Raw genomic sequence first — 25,957 nt, 5'->3', positions numbered from 1 at the left:
TGTGAGGCTGAAGCAATGTCTCAATATAAAACCACTGCCAAGCTGAAATCATCATCCTTCCAGTTGTTTCATACAGTTTTCTTGAAAGATGTAGCCTTGCCAGGACAAGCAGGGGCTGCTGCGATGTCCTAGAAGTAAAACAGTGTCTTGGCTTTTCCTATGTGTGAAAAAGATTTTGTATAGCAATGGGTGAAAGCTGAGAACTCATTTCAGTGTGTTTCCCACTCAGTGGCCCTGCTGTGAGTGTGGTCAGAAGCATTTACAGTCCCTGAGATGGAGCTGATGGCATCTCACAGCAATGGGGCATCTCTTCAGTTGTCAGTAGAGCAGATCTGTTTTAGCAAAGAATTCTGCTGTGTGCCAGTAGATAGGAACAAAATCTGCACATCAGCAGGAGAGGGACAATGTATTTCTTAACCTTGCACTGTGTAACTGTGGTTACTCAGTGGGTAGGGGTTTGATTGCACCTGTAGCATTGCTTCCAGCCTTGCTGCTGTTTCTCCTGCACACTGCTCTGCTGCGTGGCTGCTCTCCTACTGCTGCTGGAGGGAAGTTTGCACTGTGCCTTTCACTTGCCTGTTTTGCCCATGACCATCTCCTGACCAGATTACTTTTGGCTTTTGAAAGGAGTAAAAATGCTAGTTACTCATGACTAGTTCTGCAAATAGGAGTTGTGCCTACAATTAGAGGAGTTTAAGCAATGTTTGACTTCAGAACTGTTGTCTGCAATAAACCCTTGGCTGCAGCACTAAACTTTGGACATGAAGAGTGCTCTGTGATGCACAGCAAACTTCAGTAGAATAGGCTCTTTGTAAGCTGATCTCTTGCACTCTGGTTTAAGTTGTCTCCCTTATTCTCAGCAGAGGCTGGGAGATGTTACTGCAGTTTTCTGTGAAATTTTCATCAGAGGGGCTGTCTATGGACATACTTGAGCAATTTCGGATCTCACAGACTTTCTCCACATTGGAATGGTGTGTGTGCGTGGGTGTGTGGGGGGGAGTGTGTGTGGGTGTGTGTGGGTGGGTGTGTGTAGGAAAAATCCAGGTGGTTGAAATTATCTGATTTTATGAAAATAGAAGGGCTTCTATTAAACTGGGTTTGTTCTTAGTAAGTTTGAACTATTCTTTAAAAAATTACCTAAATCCCTCCATTCTTTATCAATCAGATACTTTTATTTCCTGTTTTCCTTTCCCATTTGGAAATTTCTCAGACAGTAAACACATGTTTTCAGCACTTACAAATTGAAATGTTTGATATTATTTATGAAATATTTTTTTTCCTGGAGTCTGTTAACAATCAAGCTTTGCAAAGGCATTCTTGTCAAATAGTAGTGTTAAAAAACTATCTTAAATTGATAGATAGATAATACTGTCTTATGTAGTTTGTTTCCAGATCTTCCTATAGCAAATTTTTGTGTTGGGAATGTAAACACACCTAGAGTACAGCAGTGGAGGACTTCTGATAATACATTTAAATAGTACACATTTTTCTAAGTATAACTTTGTCTGACTTGAAGGAAACCATATCTGAGAGTGAATTGTCTTGAAGTCCCATTTTAAATTCCAGTTAGAGTAAAGCAATTATTTATAAACAGGTAAAGGTTAATTAATTTTGATGCTGCAAACCTACAAAAGACTGACATGAACCTAATTCTAGCTTTCTACCTTATCTTCCTTTTCTCCTATGTATAACCTTATTTTAAAATATACTGGAGACAGTGGCTGCATTGTGATCAGTGGCTGTGATTTGAGTGTAAAATTTTGGATTGCCTTTCCACTTAAAAAAATAGTGCACGGTTGATACATAACATAAAGGAGGTTTATGACGACTGAAAAAGTTACTACAGAATCTAAACGAGAGATAGCAGTACATACTTCTGTATACACCCTGTTTTTCCAGAAGCTTTTTTTAAAACAAGAGTTTTATTAAATTCCACTTACAGCAGTAAGAAGTCAACTTCAGACAAAGTTATTTTATAAATTTAAACTAGAAAAAAAGGCAACTTGGAGTCTACTGATAGTGTCAGTCATTTGGAAAACTTTGTGTGTTTAGTAAAGTCAGCTTTCTCTGGCTTTATACTGCATTGCCCGTGGTATGGTCAGTTTGTCCTTTCTGGCAGCAGCTTTTATCCTGGTCAGATGTGCTGCAGGAGCCTGTGGAATTTCAGGCTTCTGCTGAAAATTTCTTATGTTGTGCTGCCTCTAGATAATTCACTGTACTGAGCAAGGGTTTCAATTACCATCTTCATGCCATGACATCCAGATGCTGAGAATTTATTTCTGTTCACATGGAAGAAGCAGTCTTGGAAAATGCTTATCAGATGGTCTCTATTACAAATTTATACAGCACCTACCAGCAGAAATAAGAATTCAGTCTCAAGAGCATGCAGGTATTAGCCTTGCTAAATGAAGGTTGAATGTTACTTTTCATCTCAGGCAATATCCCTTTGTGGAAAAGGGCTGTAGAAATTAATTTGGATAAAATAAATGCATGATTTTATATAGAAATCATTCTAAAAGCACATACATTTTGTTGCCATGCATTTTAGTTTTGAGAGATTTAATTATTCATCAGTAATTCTGTAGCAGCACCACCACATTCACATTGGTGGCTAACATTGTTAACCTGTATAATGGAATATTTTCCTCAGAGATGCAGTGTGTATTGTAGTCCTTAGTATATACATGTTAGACTCAGTTAATATTTAGTGTTTTGGAAGCAATAGGAAATGGGTTCTTTGTCTTAATTTCCCCCCCCCCCCCCCCCAATTAGATTCAATTAGATTTAGTGCAGTATTATCTTTAAAATACCTCAGGTAAGCAGAATTGACTGCAGTATGAAAGGCTCATGAGTGAACACTGAATTTTGACAAGTGAGGGTGAAAAGCAACTGGCTGGTTTATCTTTATGTACACATCTGTCCATACAGGCACACAGTCTCCTTTGTGGCTGGGGCTGAATGTCGTGGCAAATGCAGAGCATCAGAGCTTTGCACAGTGCATGTGAGCAGCCTCTGCTTGAAAGTATTTTGTGATGCAGCCTCTGTGGTGGTTCAGTGACAAAGCCTGGGCTGGTACCTTCTGCATACACCCAACTTGTGCATATGGCCACTGAGTAAATAATAAACATAAAGACACCACTTGGAGGGAGGAAATGATGGCTGGAAACAATCAGTATGGATTTACCAAGGTTATATTCATTGCTTTCCAGGATAAAACAGCTGGATGAGGCTGTGGATGAGGGAGAGCAGTAGATGTCATTTATCTTAACTTCAGCAAGACCTTTTGGACAAGGTCTACAAATATTCTTGTGTCCAATTTAGAATTTGGATGGGTGGACAAATAAATGCATAATTAGTGGTTGGCTGGTCTGGCTTAGAGGGTTGTAATTAACGAATGTCTCATCCTCTAGCTGAGGTCTATGGCAAGGGGAACACTACAGATTTTTTTTTTGTCCTGTGTGACACTTTCAGCAGTGCCCTGGAGGAGGTGATAGAGGCGTCTCATGATAAATTGGAGACATCAACTGTTAGACCTGAGGACAGAGTTGCTGCTCAGAGGGACCTAGGTAGGATGGAGGGATGGGCCAGCAGGAACCCTACAAAATTCTGTAATAATAAATACAATGTCATGTGCTTGGGAGGGAAGAATCCTCCTACACTGGTGTAGGCTGGGGAGCAGCTGTGCAGGGACAGCCCCAGGGTGTTGGCAGAGAGCTGAGCGGGAGCCAGCCCTGTGCCCTGGCAGTGACGATGGCCAGCAGCGTCCTGGGCTGCTGTGACACAGACTGCACTGACAGGAGCACAGTCAGGAGGCTGAGGCAGGAGATTGTTCCTCTTACATACAGTTCTCTCATCTAGAGAGTTCCAGGCATTTAGGACCCTTCAGTATGAGAAAGGCATTGATAAACTGTAGAGTGTTCAGCGAAGAGCCACCACAGTGGTCAGGGGGCTACAGCTTTTTTAGGAAGGGAGGCTGAGGAAGCTGGTTCTGTTAACCCCAGACAAGAGAAAGCTTTGAAAGAAAGGGGGATTTAATAACAGCCTTCCAGTTTCCAAGGGAGGTTATTGAGATGATGGGAGTCCCAGCAGTGAAAAATGACAGGATACAGAGACAATGAACATAAATTGAAACAAGAGGTTCAGACTGGATGTAAGGAAGAAATCTTTCATGAATTCAATCAAGCAAGCAATGGAATAGATTGTTCAGAGTGATTGTGGAATCCCCACATTTGAAGGATTTCAAGACCTACCCAGATGAAGCCGTGGGCAACCTCGTCTAAACTAATAACTGTCCCTGCATTAAACAGGAGGTGGGAGTTGAGACCTCCTGGGGTCCCTTCCAAACTCAGTTATACTTTGATTCTGTAATAACTGGTTGAAATGTGCACAGCTGTACACAGCTGGAAAGGAATTCTACTTTATCATTCTTTCTCTGTGCTGGGGAGATGTTGCATGAAACCTCCTGAGTTGTTGTGTAATACACAAGCTTACCAAGAATGCTGTAACAAAGAGGTTCATATGGCAGAGGGTTTAAACCTGGAGCCTGTTACTACACCACAGGGCATGTTCAACACAAATCCACGCCTTGGGCAAAGCTTCAGCAACTTTCTCAAAGGGGAGAAAAATGGATCCTGTCTTATAATGAGGCCAAAGAGCATCCTTCCCTTCCTCTCTTCCTCCCTCTCTGAATTGCTCTCCTGATTTGTATATTTTAACTTGTTCTTCGTTTTCAAAATCTGCATCTTTTAGTAACTTTATGTATTTCTAAATTTAGAAATTCTTTTTTTAAAATATTTTAAATGGAAAAATGTAGCAAAAAGTGCTCTTTTGCCAATGTAGACTGGAAAATACCAGCATGTTTTGTGTGTGAGATTGCTGTGATGATTCTAAAATTTAGTAATGTGTATAGAACTTTGGTTTAGTTCAGATGCGCTTTCCTTAATTTTAGGTGTATTTTCTTCTCTGTCTTTAAAAGGAAAGGAGAACACCTCTTGTGGAATTCAACTTCCCTCTCTTTATCTGTTCAAGTGCATTGTTAAGTGACTTTCTGTAACTAAAAACTGACAGTATGTCATTTAACTCTCAGCTCATCTTTTTTACAAGAAAAATTGCCCCTCATATATTTCTGGTTTGATATGCCACTTTAGAAGGTCTCTTTGCCTGATCCAGTGCTCATTGAAACGTGCAATTTGGGGTTTTTTCCCATTGCCTTCAGTGAACACAATCTCAGCAATCCAGAATTAGGCATCTTCAATTTTCCTTGTCTGGGAAGCAACACAAAAATCAGGATACCCTTGATTTTTGCTGTCCAAGAAAATGAACGTAGCAGAAAACAACCTGCTCAGGTTACCTGGGCCAGTGCTGCTAAATTCTTAGCAGGCTTGTCCTAAAGGATAGGAGTGAACCATGTCCAGGTGACTCATCACAGACTCATCACAAGCTCTAGGAGGGTTGTCCAAGAAAGCCTTGGATTGACTCTTTGGCAACACCAACAGACTGCTAAACCCTTTTCACTTTTCTCCACATGTCTGTGATTAAGAAAAACCAGTGATCCCACCACAGTGTCCATGTCATATTTCCATCTCTGTGAGTCAGCCATTTAGAGGAGAATGGGAAGTGTAAAGAAGCCTGGTAGCCCAGCTTTTCATCTAAGAGGTGATGGAAGAGAAAGCTTCCATGGGGCTGCATCAGCCCCTGATGTGGAGATGCATGCTTTCACTTTGGATCTTCCCTGCACAAAGACTGAGACTCAAAATGTTCCCCTCCTGGATTCATGTAAGGCAGGAATTGCCAAGCAGAATGCTGAAAATGCCCTCAGTACATCTGTGACTCATCTGTGAGCACTTCTGATCTGAGCAGCAGATTGAATTAAGGCATCTCTGAAATGGGTGGGTCACCCTTGTGCAAAACTCAAATCCTCCACGTGACCGACTGCACTGGAGAGATTTAAGGGAGTGCTGTAATTTTTAGATTTTATTTCCACCATTCTATATGAAAAATGTTTCTGTGAAATCAGGGCAAAAGAATAAAATGCCTACGATTATGAATTTTGAAAATAGTAGTTCACCTTCTGAGATTTTCATTATTAAAAGCACACAGAGCTCTAATTTGCAAGATGCACCAAGCAATTTTATCTTGTGCTGGCAAAGCTGGCTATGTAAAACTGGTCCAAGAATCTCCTTCAGTGTATCCTTACACAGCAATGCCCTGTACTAATTCTGAGATTACAGATGACGTGCACTGTGATGTCATAGGCAAAGGCTGGTTCAGGGACAGGGGAATCACAGAAGCCCAAAAGGCTCCTGCTGCAGTCAGTAGGAACCCTGGACCTTTGGCCTTTTTTACTTGGATGAAAATGCTTTCTTTGTAGTTTTATGAACTTAAGAATTCAGCTCTTAATCCTGTTCCCTTGCAGTTTAGAGGCAGGATGCGTTGTAGTTGCAAAACTCAGCAGGTGAAGTCATGAAGCTGAATCTGTAGAGAAGTAGAGCTTTTGCAGTTTGATGTAGTTTCTTGCAAGAAAACTGTGCTCACAAGGAGTCTTGGGCTAAGGTTCAGAAAGAAATTATAATACGTGCCTTTTGCAAAAAGCTATTCTGCAGAAGGAGAGGATTGTGGACACACATTTAGAGAGCTAGGGAATTACAGCTTGGAAATCCTTTTCAGGCCTGGATTTCTCCTGACTCTCAGGTCCATGCCCAGGCTGACAAGCTGACTACAGCTTCAGTTAGGGAGGAAGACTCCCAGGGTGATAACATGGTGAAAAACAGAATAGAATTCATAATAAAGATTAACACCTGGTGTCTTTCCCGTGGGATACATCCTGAGGTGCTGTCCTAAGGATGTTTTCCCCAATTGTCCAATGAACTCCTGTCCTGTCCTAGCTGCACATAACACACTTTAAATACGGGTTGTCCATACAATAAAGTTGGCCTTTTTTCCCTAAAGAGCTCCGTGTGTGTTACTGTCCTTTCTCTCTCTTGCAGCGCAGTAACCGCAGAGGAAAAGTGTGCTCCATCCTTTTTAATGCTTCCCTTGGGAAGCAAAATGGGGAGAGAATTCTATGTAAACCTTTCCATTAGACCTACAGATTGTAAAGCATAGCTTTAGCTCAAAATTTCAATTTGGTTCCGTTTTCTCTTAATTTTGTAATTTTTAAATATTTGTGATAATTTATTCTGCTGAAATTTGCATCTGCTTTCAGATAGCAAAGGAAAAACTTAGTTTGGCATCTGGAGGTCCATTTAGAAAAGGAGTGTCCCTACCAGAGTAATAACTGGTTCCGAGTGTGGGACTAAGTCATCTTCCTTCATTGTTAGTCCCAGTATTTACAATGAGCTGATGAGTTCAGAGCTACTCAGGCAGGTTTGGTCTCTACTGGTAGTTGCAGTCCTATGTGTGTGTCAGACCATCTTATTTTGCATTAATTTCCAAGTTTGTCTCATAGGAGTTCCAGGGAGTTCCAATATGGAACTTTTGTACAGGGTGAAACAGGAGCTCTGGTAAATGATTTCTTCCAGGGTCAGTTGGCTCTCTCACTGCTTATGTTGGCACTGCTTGGTTTTAAAGCTTATAATTACAAAATTTTGTCTTCTTGCCTGAAAAAGTGAAGTTCATTTTGAGGTTAATTGAAGCTGTATTACAATGGCAGATATTTCACCTATTGTTACATTAAATTGTGTGCCAGCTTGTGTTTGGTCTCCGTACCCTGTACCATGTCCCTTTCATATTAATTGGGATGTATTACACTCTAGTGAGAGTTTTAATACAAAGAAATTAGTACGACGAAGGTTGTTTAATAATGTTACAGAAGACGCATAAACTTTGTGTTTGGGAGGAGTCTAACCTTATATAATTGTACTTTCTTGAAAAAAATACTTTAATTCTGCTCTCCTCTGTTTCAAATGGCCACCTTTTGTCAGTACAAGAATTAAGGCCCATTTTTGTAATGTCTGACTTTACTGCTCAAAACATTAAAGATTACATCTCTTGCAGAAGGGGTGAAGTTTTCTTTGTCTCAGTAGTAAAATACTTTGCTAAATAAGAACGGTGGGGTCTGCAGAAATTTTTTTGAGCATGTGGCTATAAGTTTTCTCCTTTATTTTTCAAGTTAAAAAAGAAATTATTAAGTATCTGGGTTTTTTCTTTGTCCCAGTCATAAGCATACTATTTCATTTCAGACATGTAACTTTCTCCGACTGTTTGATTTGATGTTTGAGAGTTTTCTGAAGCCTTTCAAAATTTTAAGAGGTATTTTTATATCATTTTTCTTTCCAAAATGTTGTAATTTTTGTCTTTAAACATTGGTAGCTCAGCCTAGCCCCTCCTTGTCACCCTCCTGATTCGCTTTTTAATACTTGAGTCTTTGGTAAATTTGTGGGTGAGGAGAGCAGGGGGCCTGTTCTGTGGCATTGGAAATGCTGACAAGTCTGTCAACACTGGATGTGCGATTGTCCCTCGGAGCTTACATCCAAGTTTGTTGTACCGAGCAGAGAATAGAATGTGGGAGAAGTTATTCTGAGTGTGTGTGCATGTGATTGCAGTTTCCAAGGAGACCACCTTCTTTGTCTGAACATGTCCAAAATGATTGCCTAATTGATCTCATCATGTGGGACACTCTGTCTGTCTTTCTGTCTGCTTCTCTCATGCGTTCTCTCCTCCACATTGTTAATCAGAAAGTAAAAAATGAAAAGTTATGTTCTCGCAAAGAGCCAAACAAAGCCATTAGCCTGTCCAAACGACAAGCTGGGGCTGTCCCTTAGTCAGAACCGATGTCACCAGTGTGGATGTGAGACGTTGTTGCTACTATTTCTCCCCAGTCTGTGCTCTAACTCGTGCATAGATGATGCTGAGCGCGTCTTTGAAAGACACAGCTGTTAATGCTCCTACTGAATTTCCACTAATTATAAAATGAAAGGACTGGCTCTCTTTTCCTTCTCAAAGCTCAATAGTCTAGTTTCAGTGATTAAAGAACCAACAACAAAAAATCCCCCAAAACACAAAAAGCTCAGGGAAGGAGGAGACGTCAGCCAGTGCTGGTGTTGAAAAGCATGCTGATGTGCTTTTTTTGTTGCTTGTGGTTTTGTTAGTACTGATGATTTGCTAATGAAGGCCAAAGCTCTTTCAAATTTAGTCCCTCGACACTGGAACTGGAAATGAAGAGCTCAAGTTTAAAAACATTCCTGCTAAAGGGAGGAGAAGATTGCACAGGGCAGTAAGAATGAGGTGCTGCAGCAGAGCTGGAGGTCACTGCATACTGCAGTTCCTAGCACTCAGGACTTTGGCCAATCCCCACTTTCTTGCTAAGCAAAGACTCCAATTAAGCTCAAGAGAAATTTAACCTGAAGTATGGAAACACAATATTATGGAGACAGAAATTGAAATTACATCCCAGTTCATTATGTAAAAAGGCTTATTAGAATCAGACTATTGAATAAATATACCAACTACTGAAAGAAATATTTTTGAACCCCTTCTATGGTTTTATTTACTTATTTATCATTTTTATTACAGTCCTCTTCTAGAAGAGAGAACTGTAGAGAGTAGAAATGCAGAGCTTAAAGAAGAGGAACATCACTTGCATAGCATGATTTTTTTTGTGTATTTGCACTAATTGTCTGTAATCTGTGTGAAACTGAGGAAAGGACATAGTCTGTGTCAGTTTATCTACAGTGTATCACACAGGGGGTAAATACCAGCTGGCACATGAAAAAAGTCCAGGCACACGTAAGCCAGTGGAATTTAGTGTGGACAGCTTGAGGAGAAGAGTCAGAGAATACATGGGGTTTGCAGCAGCCACAGCTCCCAACTTCCCTGGTGGCATTTACTGGAGAGACTACTATTAATCTGTCTCTTTATGAAAATGTCTCCGTGACTGTTAGAAGCCAATCTCTCTCTTCTTTTCCTACAAACTGGAAAGAAGAGAATAATTGCAGAGGCTTGGATCTTGCCTGTTACTGCTGCCTCCCTTCTTTCTTGAGAGCAGAACTGTTGAGCTGCTGGTTTAATCCAGCAGAGTCTTTGCAATTGGAATGCCCTGAGCATGGAGGGGTTACAGACTGGTCATTTACTGCATTCACACGTCTTTGTGACAGAGAATATTTTCTCCATGTTTCATAAAGATCAAAACTTAGGCAATAAGCAGCTTGAGGACAACTTAAATGACTGAGAAGTCCAGGGCAGAGCACAGATAATGTTATAGACTGAGACCATTAGGTGGGACAGAGCAAGTTTGTGCAAACTGGGGTGAAGCAACAGTCGTTGTCAGCACCTGGGAGTTAATTTAGTGGCCTCTTTAGGGAATGCTGAGCTGATAAAAAGATACAGTACTGTGGCTGTGAATCCTCAATGTCCATCACAAGCACTCTGGTCCTCCCTGTACAACTCTGGGGAAATTCCTGAGCTGTATTTAATTATAGCATGATAAATGGTGTATTTGAACAGATAAATTTCTTTCCCCCTTCTGTTGCTCCCTTCTGGCCAAAGCCTGAGGCCATTTCATTTCTCTTCTGTTCTGGAAAAGTGATATGAAGAGGAGCTCATGACCTTTTAATTTGAATGTCTTATGTTTCAGCTAAGAGGGAAATCAAATTTGTAGATACATTGGATTTTTTTTAATAATAACTGTTTGAACCTGCTTGCATTCTGTGCAAACAGGGTACTGTTGAACAGGATTCATCTTTGACAGACTAGCTGTGAGGCAGCACTTTACAAAGTTTTCTAGGTTCCCTCTGGGAGTCTGACAACAGGCAGCACAGTGGCAATAAGGAGCATGCTTGCTGAGCAGCAGAGGTGCTGCTCCCACCTGGGAGCAGAGCAAAGAAGTAGCTCTCACCTGCAGTGTCTGCACCTGCCCCTACCTGGCCTGAATGACCGAGGCTCCCAAGTGATGCATGCCTATATTTGAAATATGGCATGTTTGGAGTACTGCACAAACAGAACTCCTATTTAACATTAGGGTCATGGAGCAAACATCATAAATAGACTTTTCTGGCCCATTTGACAAAATACATCTTTCTGAGCAAAAGGTTGAGATGTGACAATTTGCTTTAGCATATATTTGAAAAAATCTCTATATTCTCTGTAGGACATTCAACTGTTTTTGAATCATGGGCCAGGTGTTAGACCACTCAGTCAGAAGTGACAGCAGTGCATGACACAACTGCCCTTTCACATGTGCACCGAAACACTGAGCTCTGCAGACACACCCGCCTGCTTGCTGCCCTTGTGTAATAGCTGCCAGAAGAGGACTGGCTTAAACATTTCCTCCCTCCTGTTCCTTCACCTCCCAATCATTATCTTCCCTTTTCTTAGCTCCTCCCACAGCATACTATTAAAATATGTTGGACAAAATCATACTCTTAAAGGGTGCTCCTGGCTCACAGAAACTGTATTTATTATTAATATTTTATTATTATTCAGCCAGAGTCCCAAATACAAACTTTTTATTTGGTGTTTCTACACTTGCCATCTTTAAATTCTTTAGTACAGTATTCTGTGCCAAACTTGGGCAGATCCAGCCCAGCACAGCCTTTCTTGTGGGAACACTTATTAAACTGAAGTTAATGAACAGTAACCACGTAAGAGCTTTCACCTAAGGCAAATTATTTTTATTGCCATTTTTAAAGTATATTCTATAGTACTTTGACAAAATATGTTTTTAGTGATATTTTTAAACTAAAGAATGTATTAGATGAGGTCCTTTTTTCCAACTTTATATATGTCTTTGGCACATACCCTGTCCAGAACATGACTTCTGTTGTGGTGATAATCAAGAAGGCTCAACATATTTTTTCAGTATTAGGAAATGTTTTTAAATTTGATTAGGACTGGAGAACAATTTACCACAATATCAGGCAAGTCAGGAAATCCCAGCATTTGCTTTTCACGTGGTCTGATATCTCCCATAAGTAAAGCAAGCTGAGTGGAAGCATGTTACACACATGAGGCAGGAAGGCACAGATGAGATTGTTGTTCTTCCTCACAGGAAGTAAGAAAGTTTATGAGAAGGTAGATTTGAATTAGGTAACTATATATTTTTTATATTTTAAAATTTGATTTCACCTGAAATCTTTTGTGATTCTTTCTGTAACTGATTTCATTGGTCCTTTCTGGCTCTTTCTTCTCTTCCATGACAGAGAGGTCTACTCTGTTTCAGTAGGTGGTTCTAAGCATATGTGGAGCAGAGAGAACACAGCAAATATATTTGTCATTTTACTCAATTTGAGTATTTTGTCAGCTTTTTCTCCCTCACCCCCTGTTTTGCATAGAACATAGCTATTTCCTTGCATTTCAACGTCAAAGGACTGCATTTTCTGACTGGAACAATATCTCAGATGTGTGTTCAGACCCTTTAGGCCCCACTTAAGGCTGTTTCCTGCTCTTCTAAGAGCCTAAGTACTAGGAACACGCTGTTGTGATAGCCACACAACATGGGCAGGAATCAGTACATTCGGGCTGCTTTTTCTCATTCTCTGTTTTATTATGTAAACGTTTCCAGTCTCACAGTGGAGTCAAAGAGTGTAACTGTTGGAAAATCAAAATAATATAAGATTTTGATCAGCTTCACAGAGTGTTGGGAGCCAGAGATATTGGGAGCCAGAGATATTGGGAGCCAGAGGTGTTTTTTCAGAGACCCATTTGCAGTGAGTATTGGCACAATAAGATCTGCCTATCTTAAGAGAATACTATCATCCCTGATGGTACTGATAATTAATTTAATTATATCACCTGTGACACCACTTGTTAGATTGCCTTTGAAAACAAGATGTCAGAATAATAGCGCTTCATGGACATTTAGGAAATTATAATTAAAATTATTCTTAAAACTATCCCTTCCATTTTTCTAATTAAAACATTTCTAAATAAAAATTGGAAACAAAACCATTCTTCTTGTTCCATGTATTCTGGTTTTGCTACTCCCACAATAGTACAGCCTAATGTGCAGAAGCAGAACTTTCCATCTTAGTCCAGAAGGGATTTTAGAGCTATTTCTCTATTTGTCATACTGATAAGGAGGTATTATTTTATTGTGCTATGTACTGCATAAACAAAAAAAAGGATGATCACAGCTTTAAAACTTTTCCATCTTTTTTCCCCTTCAGTACTCGTCTGAGTTTTGTCATTGATTGAAGTGATTATGGCAAATTCCCATGGTATTCCCTAGTGGTCATGATTTTGCCTGAAGCTTCCTTATACATGAATGGGAGAAGAAACTCATCAGGTTTGGCTGACCAGCTCACTTGTGGTAATAGATGGTGTGGACATGGAGATGGTAGGAGTTAATTAAGAAATACAATTTGGTGATGTCTGGCTAAGGCCCTTAGAAGTAACACTCAGTGAATATTATCAGGCTTTGTCCCCAAGGCAAGGATTCACTGGCAGGAGAAGGGAACACGTATTTCCTGAGCCATAGTAACAGGATCATCCTGTTTTTTTCAGTAGTTCTGCAATGCCAGTTCATTCTGAGGTGTGGGCATGTAGTGTCCTCATGTATATGTATGCCCACCAATATCGATAAATAAACCATAATTGGCCATGGACTGTGTAGCTGGTTCATCAATACATAATCTCTGATAGAACTCTCATAATCTCTTTTTGTAGCTTAAAGCTACTCTTAACAAAACACACATACATCTCTGTCTCTATCAGGGAACTATTTCATTTTTTCCCCCCTTTGCAAATGTGGAATTTCTCCCCCAAACTATTTTGGCCCAATGCCCGGGAGTCCACAACAGTCAGTGATGCAGTGGCATGTTGTAAGTTCTGCATGAAACAAGTCTCCTGCTGGAGAGGAAAATGTACCAGTTTTTGGGGCACATGGCACCTGTTACCAGTTACAGTTCAGAGAACAGTATTCAAATGATGAGTTTTGCACATTAACAGAAGCTATACTGGGTTATAGCTAGCAATTTTTTAATATATTGTTTCTGTTTTCCTTTCACCTCTGAGGTTTTGGAGAAGGACTTAACACAGTGTAAGAGAGGAGCAGTATCAAAGCTCATGGTATTTTCAGTGTATATGCAGAAGATACAGTGATGTCAAGTGTGGTGTTGCTGTTTTATTGGCGTTCAGTTCTGATGATCTCTATTGTTTTGGGCTTTACAGTTTCAAGGTCTCATGGTCAACAGGGTAGAGATTAAGCTGTTCTACCACAGCATCTCCATTCTGTGTGAATTCTCCAGGACATTTAGTGTGCAGGTAGAACTTGGTGTACAAATTACAACTCTTCCATTCTTAAGCACAAAGAGCAATGAAAAAGATTTACAAATACATGGGATTATAAATAGGCATAACATTTGTCATGAAGGCAGTTTTTTTACTCACTTAATTGAAAATAGAGGGATAAAAATGAATAACTGATATATGGATGACAATGCAGTGCAGAGGGCGATTGTTTTCCTAAATGCCTAAGAAGTCTAAGAAGTCTGTGGAGTTTTATACTAAGGCAGCAGGAATGAGAAAGTTTCTCTTGTGTCTTATAACAGCTTCTCAGGCTGTCTTGTAGCAGCTTTTATTGTGCTGTATAGCAGAGAATTTTGGCCTATGGAACTCTTTAGAAATGCACAGGAAGCTATCCCAAAGTTCAGACAATAAAATAGTCTGAAGTCTCTCGACCTTGGAATTCCAGTCACATGGCATGAGGACAGGAGGAGGATGGTCTGTAGGAATGGAACTGCCCCTGGAGAAGTAACAATCTTGTCATTTTATTTAGCAAACTTTCGTCAAACTAATGTTTCATTAACGATAATGTGATACAATGTTTTCCCCCTTACTCAGATGTCTGTATTTTAAAACAGGGGGAAAAACCCAAGACGTGTAAGCGAGGCAAAGGGAGACTCAGGTAAGAATATTTAAGAAGTGGCTGCTCAACTTCAGTATCAGAATACAAATATTGAGATGTAAACACTGGTCTACATATACTGTGCTAAATGAATTTTGATACCTTTTGGTTTGTATCTGAATTATTTTCCAAGAGACAATTTCAGAGGAATAAATATGAAAAACTTGTCTTTTCTCATAAGACTACATCTTTGTCTTCCCAAGACCCCATGAGTACTTGTACTACCTACATTTTCTTATGGTTTCTTATTGACCAGAACAGAAATTCCATATAAGTACTGAATAACTCACCATGCATCAAATAGTTTTGGAATTTGAGGTGTCTTTTACAAAGCATTTTAAATGTTACAACTGCTTGAGTTGTGAGGTTTCTTCTCCAAGTAAAACCAAATTTCATTAAGTTCCAAGGACAGTCTGGTAAATCCCTTAATGCATGTTACTTAAGTATAGTGTTGGTGTTTGTTGTGGCTGCTTATCAAAACTGTAACAGAAGTCACAGATTAATACAGATCTTTTAAATCTGCTTTTTGACTTACCAAAAAAGTACTGTAATTCCGTAGCATGAGAGTAATAATTGCAAAGAAATACATGGCTAAGGCAGCTGGTGTTATAGTTAACTCTGTATTCCCCTCTGCATTAGGAAAGGCAGAAGTTGTCCTTGGAGGATTTTACAAAACTGGTAAATAATTTCTGCCACTACAAACACAGTTTGTGTAGCACATTGGTCTGTGTCTTTCACTGTGATATATTATGTTCTGTAAATAAATCAGGATGCCTTCGCATCTGATGGTAACAGCTGGGCTCTTGACACTCCAGCTCACCAAGGGCTCACTTCCGCAGTTTTTTTCCACCAGAGTGTTTAGTCCCACAGGGTTTGCTCTCACCTACATTACAGCTTTCTGAAATTTGATGGTGTTTGTATGCTAAGGCCGAAAAAACAAGAGCTCAGTATCTGTAGTATTCAAAACTGGAGCTGGAGTGAGAGTTGCAAAGCAGATCAACACCCAGAAGCTCAGTGTTTTAGGACTTTGGCCATTCTGTGTCTGTGAGAGCTGGGTGCTTTGCAAAGCAGGCCCTGACTAAGAAAGATGATCTCCTTCGAAAAATGTGACCCTAAAGGGCTTGGCAATGTCTACTCCACTTAAGAGCGTAGAGCTCCAAATTCTTGAGTTGCCTGTTGTGTTGGGAAACAGCCCCTCCTACCCAAGGGAGTGTGGCCTGACAAAAAGAGCATTGATATAATAAAGTGCATTCCATGTTTCAAAAAAAGGGCAGATAGAAATATTTCTAGCATAAATTAATGCTGGGATTTGCTGTAAGAAATTACACTGTAGAAGGATGTTAGACATTTACTTCCTTTGTGTTGTTTATTTTCATCTTGAAATTTAGACCAAAGAATGAAGCTCACAAGTAGCTTATTTTGTTTATATGTATGTGTATGTGTGTTTGTATAATATAGGGCTACCACAATGCCTTCAGATTGAACCTGTAATTCTTGAGTAGAATACAATGAAATTGTATTTGCCCTGTGACACACATATTGTTATTTTCTCATATGAGGTAAAGTTACTCATCTTTCTTTCCCTCAGATCACTACCATGAGCATTCTAACACAAGGACCTGCTATGAATGAAGGAAGGGTTGAATACTGTAGTGGTTTATTTTAAACACCCCTTCAGAATGAACAGGATTTTTTTTTCTGTGTTCTTTCACTATTAAGCTGTTGTTATCTAGGTGCCTGATACATGGTCTGGATAGGTGAGAAGAATTATGTCTAGAAACCTCATTCCAGCACACATGGGCTCAATATCTAGATGCAAACGGCTCAGATATAGAAACTCAAAGTCTCCTCCAAAGCCTGTTACGGTGCTTCTGAAGCATGACAATGAATTCTCATATATCTATGTGTTTCATAGATTTGTGCTAGAAATGAAAACATAAGAAAGCATAAATGTAGTAGCATGAAATCACCCTGTAAAAAGCAGAATGGAGAAGTGGACTAAGATAATCAGGCCACAGAGAGAAAGCAAAGCTCTGTTGCTATTGTGTTACGCAAAAAATAAGCAAGGAAAGGATGAATAAACTTTTCACAACAGAAAGTTGTTGAAGAAAACGTGTTCATATCAATGTAGAATGATTTTTGAGACTCCTGTAGTTTTTGAGGGTACTGGAGTATTTGTTGCAGAAGTTCTCTGATCATCACTGTAGTTCTCAGTTTAGCTGATGTCTTTTTTTAAATGGTCTGAGTGAACTGTACAGAAATGTTAAGAGGCGCATAGAAGAAGTCAGCAGTGGAAACCATCCAGAAGATTATCTACAGCAAGGGCATACCAATATTTTAGTTTCCTCAAAAAAAAACAGCTAGGTAGGTAGATTCATTTTGGGACTAAATAAAAGTATGAATGTCTCAAAATCTGAATATAAAACAATCAAGAAGGTTGTGTGGAGTATGTGTGTATATTTTGTGCCCTTCCCAGTGTTAGCAATAATGAAATAAATTGATTCTTGGAATAAGGAAGGACATAACTCCATGTATTTATTTGGGGATTTAATTTGAGTCAGTATTTTACTTTTCTTTTACTTTTCTCCTGATTTCAGTTGTTTCTAGTGTGATCTGCCACAATCTCAGAAAAAATAATTTAAATTTATTCTATATTGCCATCTGTGAGTGAACAGCCTGGAAGTGAAAATGCTTCTCTTAAAAGTGAGGCTGATTTCCAGAATTTTATTAATAGCCACCTCTGCCAGGGCAGTTAGGCATATGAAATGCATGCCTCCCTCTCCTCCCACTATCAGGGTGTCCTGAGCACACGGTGACAGAGCCCAAGCTCGGGGACATGGAAGGATGGAGGTGATTTAGCACAGCCCAGGGCAGGCGTGGGAACTGCCCCCACCTCACAGGCAGGCTCACACTGCCCCGTGCAGAACAATCAGGGGGATTGTGTTGCTTGACTGTTCAGTGCAGTGTTTGGAGACTTCCTAATGATCCATTCCAAATGGTTTGGCCAGGCAACCCTTTTGTACAGCTCAGCATACAACCTTGTGTGCTTCCCACTTTGTGCTGTGACAGATAGTGTGCTGCTTACACGGGGTTTGACCATGTTTCTAAAGATAAGAGTTTTTTACCTCAGTCATAAATTTATGGGAATATTGGAGAAAGCATCAGAACACAAGAGACATCTTCAATTACTTGGATGAATAATCAAAAATACTTGTCTCCCTAGTCACACACAAGTGAGTCTCATGCTAACTTGTGCAAATCTCTTAACATTGTTTTCAAGTTCCTAAACCTCTGATATATAATTCATGATTTACAGCAGACACCAGAATTAAGAGGCTGGATCCTACTTTCATTGAAGCCAACAGCAAAACTGGAACCAATGCCCCTATAATAGGACAACACGATATTCCTCAAAATCCATTAGCTTTCTCAGTATAAACCAATTTAGTATCTGCTCTCCCACTGTCATGTGATTCAAGTAGGAACTGGTGGCACCGGTGTAGCATGAATAGGTAAACATAGGTACCTTACTGTAATGGGTCTGGGTGAGAATCCTGACTCCTGGACTCACAAGTCTGTATGGCAGCACCTTTTCCAAAATTGACCTTTGGGTTGGCTAATGAAGGTTGCTATGTTATATTTGGCACAGAACAAAGTGCAGTCTGGAGGAAGATGCTTTAGATCACCTGTGATCTGATGGAAGCAGTGCAGGATTTCTATGCTGTTGCCCGTGCTGTTGGGTTGGAGATAAGAATGAGCTGTACTGTTGTCCTCGGGAGATGCAGCAATTCATTTCTCCAAAGATTTATATTGTCCCCTTTTCCTTACAAAATAAGAACAAATGGCCCAAGGAAAACGCTGTGTATAATACTATAAAGAACAAATATGTTCTTAGAAAAATATTAGTAAATGCAACTGAGAAAATACTTTCCTGGAAATTAGTGCAATAAACTAAACTAAAAAATTAACCAATTTAACTTTTCTTCAAAGAAAACACTGTGACACAGCAAAAGCCACAGAGGTTGCATAAAATGCAGAACAGAAAGAAGTCAAAGCCAAGATTTTTACTACAACATGTTAGAACTACCAAAGGTATAAATTTTGATGATCTGATCAGAAGTGTAAAAAAATTTTTTACCCCCCTAATTTGTATCAAGGGCAGGAATTGAATTAAAGTCTTAGGGCTGTTTGATTGTGTATAACCAAGACACAGTGGTGGTGTTGTAGCTGTGAGTTAGTAAAAGAGGTGTCCATAGGTATATGATTTTGATCTGTTCCTCTGATAACCGTTTGGCTTATTAGCCCAAATCAACTTTGGCTTGCCTTGCCGACAGCAAGTGTAATTCTCCAGAAACGTTCTCTTTCAAGCCTCTGTCCTTTAGCATTTCTAAAATGAAGTACTGCTGAGGAAAGCAGCCACCTCTGCTGGTCTTGTGATTATGGGCCCAGTTTCAACTTTGAGAGCGCTGCAGTAGGGAGTGGCAGAAGGAAACCCTAGGCCATCTTCATACAGCCATGGGTGGAAAATCTGTGCTGCCTTTGGGATTCAAAAACAGCAACAGCTTGTTAAAAATAAACCACTGGCCAAGAGTTTCAGGACAGTCGACCTAAAAGGTGGTTTTCTGAGTTCATTCTTGAGCTTACAGTATGTGTAAAGCTCCCTATGTGAGTGTCCTATGCTAGTGCTGGGTTTGCATTTGTTTCATCTGTGGCCTTCCTAGCTTGTTGAGGTTTTCATAGCACTCAAAGCATTCTGATTAATACCTTTCTGAAATGCATCCAACCTCTACTGTTGATGATTTCCCAATCTCATATGAAGAAACTTAATCAAGAGACCCTTGGACTGAAAAGGCCATTTAGTCTGAATTTAAAGTTCAATTGACCAAAACACCTACTCGGGTATTATTCTTGCAGAAGGGCAAAAGGGATGACTGAAAAATTCTGCTGTTTCAAGAAAATGCTGTGAAGGCCTTTTTTTTACCCCACTCTAGCTTCATGTAAGACATGACACACACGTGAAGTGTCACATAAGTTCATGCTCTTCTGGCTGGCTGTTCATTACCCCTGTGGTCCCACAGGTTGGTCACTGGTCATGAAAGACTAAATGGCTTTGTCATGTCTGCATTTGTCATTAATAAGAATTTTCAGTGCTTTTCAAAAAAGAGCAAGGACGTGAAAAACAAGGACATGGTGTCTACCACTACTTCATTAGCTTTACTTGTAATCAGTCATGGAGCTGTCCAGTGGAGCAGGCCTTGGGGAAAATGTGTTCTACCCCACAGCAAACAGTCCTGTGAATGACTAGATGGAGGAGGTGATGTGAACTGAGAGCCAGGAGGTGCACTGAGCAATGCAATGACCCAAGAGAGACTGAGGCAGGTTTTTCTGTGTCAGATTTGATTGGTTTGAATAAACAGAGCCTGTGCATTTCCAAAAGGCCTCTAACAAACGTGTGATACATCCTGCAGCCCTGTACTGGAGCAGTGCCACAGCTGGGAGCTCACCTTTCAGCTGGGCCTTGCTTGCTTTCATATTTCAAAAGTTTGCAAGGATAAGATGAAAGTTTTAGATAAGTTAATGCTTTTGAAATTCATGTGACCCTTCAAGTTCTTGGAACTGTAGCAGGAAAAGATTTTAAAAAAAGAAAAAGTGTAGTTGTTTTTCACCTTAAAGCAAGTCCATAAAATCCGTGCATTTTAATGTACACTTCAGAGGTAAACTCCTTTTTGTTCACAGAATAAATTTGCTGCATTACATTAAATGTAAAGGAGACTTTTTATACTTCTTTATGTTTTTTGAAGAACTATCAGTTGTTTCTCAGCTAGAGTAATGGTAATTTGGCTTAATTCTTCATCCTTGATTTCATCACATGGCAGAATATTGCTGAGACTGCAACACTAACACCTTTAGCAAACACAGGTTGAGAAAAACCAAAGGAAGAGCAGGCCTTTCATATTCTCATATTTGCCTTTCTACAGGCCTTATCCCCACAATGCCTATAAATGCTGCAAACCCAGACAAATTAGGATCAATACCAATGCCACTGAAAAAGTATTTAAAAACAAAATACAAGTAGAGGATACAAAATTTATGAGAGATGACCATCAGTGAGTTTCAATGAAATACATGCTTTGTTTCACCATTTTCAATTTCAACGTAGTGGAATTTAATTTATTTTTGGAATGTGTTTTTGCTTTATAAATAAAACTATGAATTGAAAGCTTCAGCCTCTGCATGTTACATCTTGTCTTTTGAGGTCATCAGGGATATCAAGGATCCTCTTGTAATGACTCTAGAGGTGGAGAATGCCTTCTCTCACCTCAGAAGACAACTCCTATCATTGTTTCTTGTTCTTCTGGCTGCACAACCAGCTCAAAAGGCAAGTCACACTCGGTTCCTAACAGAGGCAGCTGCTACTCATGGGACGCATTCCGGCCTAAATACCTTGTGGGCTGTTGCAAGCCCAGATCTCCTGGATGTCCAAGAGAGTTGGGGATATGGATCTCCTTTCATAAGGAACATGCCAAAATGACAGGTTTTTAAGTTCATTGATAGAGATTCCCCACAGATACATTACTTATCTTGGACATCTTTTGCATTTGTCACTGCATGTTTGTCAGTGATTCTGAAGTGATTCCACATGAGGACTTTGCTTTAAACCTCCCGGTGTGTACAAGCATTGACCTTTGTCAGTCCAGAAGAGACTTCCCTCTTCCTGTACAAATTCAGTAGCCTCTTACAAGGGTTCTGCCTTACCTTTTTCTCCCAGGTGATGGAAATGTGAGCTTCTCTTTTTGTGGTATCTTTTAAGCTATTCTGGCTGCCAATGCCTCTGCTTTTTTTTTATGAGGCAATGGGGGAATGTTTATGAAATGGTTGTATGTCATATGCACTTTAATGGAAACTTGAGACAAATCTTCTCAGCTTTCCTTAACACTCTGTTCTTAAAAGCCAGATGTTGAAAAAGTTTCAAAAATGTATCTGTCATGCTCAGAATCCAAGCATTTGCACACAATCAATTTTAGACACGCAAGTAGTTTGCTGAATACAAAAGGACTAATGGCAGCTGCTTGTAGGACTGATGCTCTGACCTGGTTTCTTTCTGCTTTAGGAAGGTGAGATCTGGGGACTAAATCTCAGTTCCAGATCACGAATTTGCTTAACCCAGGCTTCCAGCACAGTCAGCTGGTGATCTGAGTGCTCACCATGAGGTGCCCCTTTTTCTTCACTGCTTACATCCACAGCTTCAGGGAATTAGATGGATGAATACCCGAGTTAAGGGAGGATAAATTAGACATACAAATTTATCTGATAAAGGTGCAAGTGCTCAGGCTGAAGCCTAGGGCTAGGCTCCATCCCTAGTGGCTCTGCCTAACACAGCAGGAGCATTGAGGTAGCACCATATTCCCACTGCATTCCCTGCTCTTGTTCAAGCCTTTCTATCTGCACAGGGACTTAGGCTGCTTTAACTGGCCTCTGGTGAAGGTGGACCAAGGGAAGGCTGCTTGGTCCCATTCAGTCACTGACCTGTACTCAGTCAAATACAAGGATAGCAAGGGCATGCAAATACTTGGGAAAAGAGCCACCCACTTCCATGTTTTAGCTCCCTCATGAAGAGAAATTATTTGTTTTTCACTGAGTAAATGCCCTGCAGTGGTGCCTTTTTTCCTTTCTCTAATTGGAAAAGATTTTGTTGAGTTACTGTATGAGTTGGATCTTCCTCAACTGAAGCTTTTTTTGGGCCTGTATGGAAGCTGCAATAGTCAATACAATCAGTTATCTCCCTTCACTGAGTAAAAACACAGGAATAGTGATCATTTAAAGAGAAATATCCATGAATGTTTGCAGTCAAGCAGACATTTTACTCTGAATACACTTTTCCTGAAGGGTAGTGTAGTTCAGTGCTAGTCTGCAATTGGTTAGCATACAGCCATTTTTTAGGTTTTTAATTTACTCTAAGTTTGCTTTCAGGGCATGAAATTTTGTGGCTGAAGCCAATGGGACTTCAGACAGTGCAGTCCCTGATTTTTTCAGCTGCCAATTTCCAGTCTGTTTTTAAAACTGCGCACTGTTCTTTTAATAATTAGATAATTTTACTCCATATTGTTTTATATTGTGGAATTTTAGGTGAAGTATAAAAAAAGAAAGATGTCTCTTCTTTTTCTGGCATAGTCTGCACTTTATGTCTCCGTCAAGTGCTTTTCTAAAGCTGTTTTTCCCAGACTGTGTGTTTTGCATGGGTGGGACAGTGGGTTATTGTTAGCCTGTTAGACACAACTCGGCTTGAATACCCTTCAGTAGTTTGGGAGGCAAGTCAGCTCTATTTGCATTTGTTCCAGTCACAAAGGTTTATAGGTCAGCAAAGGCTGGCTGGAAAAATTCAACATGCCAATGCACTATTCTTCTATGGTTGTCAGGAATTCAAACGTGCTGGTTTTTATATTTCTTCTTGGTCATGAATATATGATCGCACAGTCTGAAGTCGCTTTGTTTCTTCGGAGCTTGGTACCAGCTGGGACTAAGATGGAGGATATGACTTGATGCCAGCTTTCCCCCCCTCTTTTGCCCACACTAATCAGCAGCAAATCAAATGTCCGTGCGTCTGGAGGCAGTGAGAGGGCACTGCTCACCACTGCACTGGAGTGCTGCCGGGTTTTTCTCTTCTGTGAAAAAGACTCCAACTGAATAAAAGATGACATTTGTCCTTTAACTGAAAACATTGCATTAGCTTAATCTCCCTTCTGGTTTGGGTTTGGGTGCTCTTTTTGCTTTCTGTTTCTATTTAGGTACGTTTGGTTACATCCTGAAATGTTTCCTGGTTAGTTAGATGCAGAGATGGTGTGGAGACCTTCATTTGTGTACAGATTGACAAAGGGTTGGCATCTTTTAGGATTCAGAAAATTGAAAGCCGTTCATATAGCTTTAATGTACACTCATAAAGATATCTCCTGAAAACTTTGAAGTATCACCAACAGCCTGATCTTTTGAGAGTTTGCAATCAAAGCTTAAAAAACATACTTAAAAAGAAAGCATTTCCTTAGCTTTCTTTTTCATCCTCTAGTTTTAGAGAAGGTATGGCCTTTTGCAGTTCTTAAAATGAAATATAGATTTATCCGCTGTAATTCGATTCCTTCCAAGCTGCATTTTGAATTTTAAATGGTGTGTCTGAACGCATTGTGCAGGATACTATTGCAGTTTTGCTGGGAGCTGACATCTCATTTCCAGGCTGGCTCACTGTAGCCCATTACCCTGAAACCCGTAAGCTGCGCTTGAGTTGGACTGATGTTAACTCGGTTACAAAAACCACTTATCTTTATAGCTGTAGCTTGAGATTTGAGAATTTTCTTATGAAGGAATAAAATAATGCCAGATCTCCTTTTAATATGCTCATTGAAATGCAAACTGTGACCTTTCTTGTTCTGTTGTAAAGAGTCTTTCTGCAAGGTAGGGGCTGTTTGGGGGTGTCACATGTGCAGCTTGGGGAGGCAGCAGTTCCCCCTCCTCCTGCTGCCTCCATTGGGGCAGCCAGGGAGCCCCGATCCTTTTGAATGCAGGATTTGCTGCCAAGTTGGCACCATCGTTCATGTTTATGGATTTAAATTCAGCACATGGCTTTAACTCTTCAGCTGCACTGGCTGCAAACAATCGCCCCAAACCAAACGCAAAGGTATAATCAGTTCATTGTCTCCGCCTTGCCAAGTTGCATATGACCCTTGGAAATCCAGTTGAGAACGTTATTTTAAATGCCATCTTGAGTAAGACACATGCAGAGAGTGAAAGCATGCTTTACATGGAAATGTTTACAAAATATTAAACCTTTTGGGGGAGAAGCCAGTCCTAAAAAAAAAAACATTTAAAAAAATCACATAAAGTATTAAGGGAAAGATAGTCTGGAATAATTGAAAAATACTCCATAGTTAGAGTACTGGTAAGCACCGAAAAAAATATTTATTTATGAACCTCCTTTTCAGCTTACACAACTACTGATGTGGTGCAAACAGCATAAAATTGTTAGTTGCGGGAAATTAGTCTGAGGAGAGCATGTCATAATTTGGTTGGAGGGGTTTTTTTACTTTTAAAAAAAGCAGTTTGGTGTGTTTTAGTAAATAAATATTTCAGTCAGTTTTGACTGTTTTATTAAGCAAAATATTTTACCACTCGTAAAATAATTTTTAAAATGCAACCATGGTTAATTTATTAAGAATGTTTTCCACAGTTAGAGACATACTGCTCTATGGCTTTAATATTTAGTAAAGCAGCAATGATAACCTGACTGCAAATGTAGTCATACTGTGAAATCTAATGTGAGTCTTAGCTTCAAAATGGACAAATAAATATTTAATACAGTGATTGGGTGAGGACCATTCACCCAGTGAAAGCGTAGGCTGAATCCCACCACCTCCAGGGACTGCTAAGGTTTGGATATGGACAAAGATGCCAGGAAATGCAATTTCCAAGTTTTTAGCTGCAGTCTTTTATCTGAATCAAATATTTTTTCTAACTTGCTCATGTGCTTCATACTTAAAAGCATCTCAGTTATGACTCTTGGATACAAAAATAGTATGGTTTTAGCAACTGTATTCAATCATATTAGAGTTACAACAGGGTTGGGGGGTGGAGGATTTACCTATTTTTTCCCAACAATTTGCAAGGCATAAAACACTTTGCATGTGACAAAATAGCTCTTTCATTCATTAATTATTTCCTTTAGCATTGCGTTCTGGATGCAGATGGATAGTGATCTGTCTGTAAAGCATTCAGTGTTATCAGAGGGTAATTTGATAAGTCTCTTTCTGGGATTTTAAGTATCTTCATAATCATGGATGTGATGTAGCCTATGGGGAGCTTTGTAACTAGCTCTGAAAACAGAACAACAACAAAGCATCTAAGCTACATTGTAACTATATTCTTATTTTAGAATAAAAACAATTTATCTTTTTCTTTCAAACCGTGTTGAGTGTTGTGGTAGTGGATGCACTCAAAATAGCTTTCTTTTTGGCAATTGTTTTATTCTTTAAAGTGAATAATTCTTTCATAGTGTATCAGATATACCACATTAATCATTTCTTGACATTTTTCTTCTAATTGATGTGTGTGTGTGTGTGTGTGTGTGTG

General features: G+C 39.7%; 1 protein-coding gene across 1 annotated transcript in view; it reads left to right on the top strand.

Annotated features, from left to right (window-relative positions):
- LOC148223559 (uncharacterized) overlaps positions 1–17,549 on the top strand; it is a 97,703-nt gene extending 80,154 nt beyond the window's left edge. The window contains exons 3-4 of the mRNA XM_088166138.1: positions 14,799–14,842; positions 16,431–17,549. Of these exons, the coding sequence (XP_088022264.1) occupies positions 14,799–14,842; positions 16,431–16,474 (88 nt within the window). The 3' untranslated portion in view covers positions 16,475–17,549. The remainder of the gene's footprint in view (positions 1–14,798; positions 14,843–16,430) is intronic.
- The last annotated feature ends 8,408 nt before the right edge of the window (positions 17,550–25,957 follow it).

This window comes from Sturnus vulgaris, chromosome 5 (assembly GCF_052056855.1).
Source record: "Sturnus vulgaris isolate bStuVul1 chromosome 5, bStuVul1.hap1, whole genome shotgun sequence".
Classification (NCBI taxonomy): Eukaryota; Metazoa; Chordata; class Aves; order Passeriformes; family Sturnidae; genus Sturnus; species Sturnus vulgaris.
The sequence above is the reverse complement of the archived record's forward strand: the minus strand, read 5'-3'. Positions and strand labels throughout refer to the sequence as shown.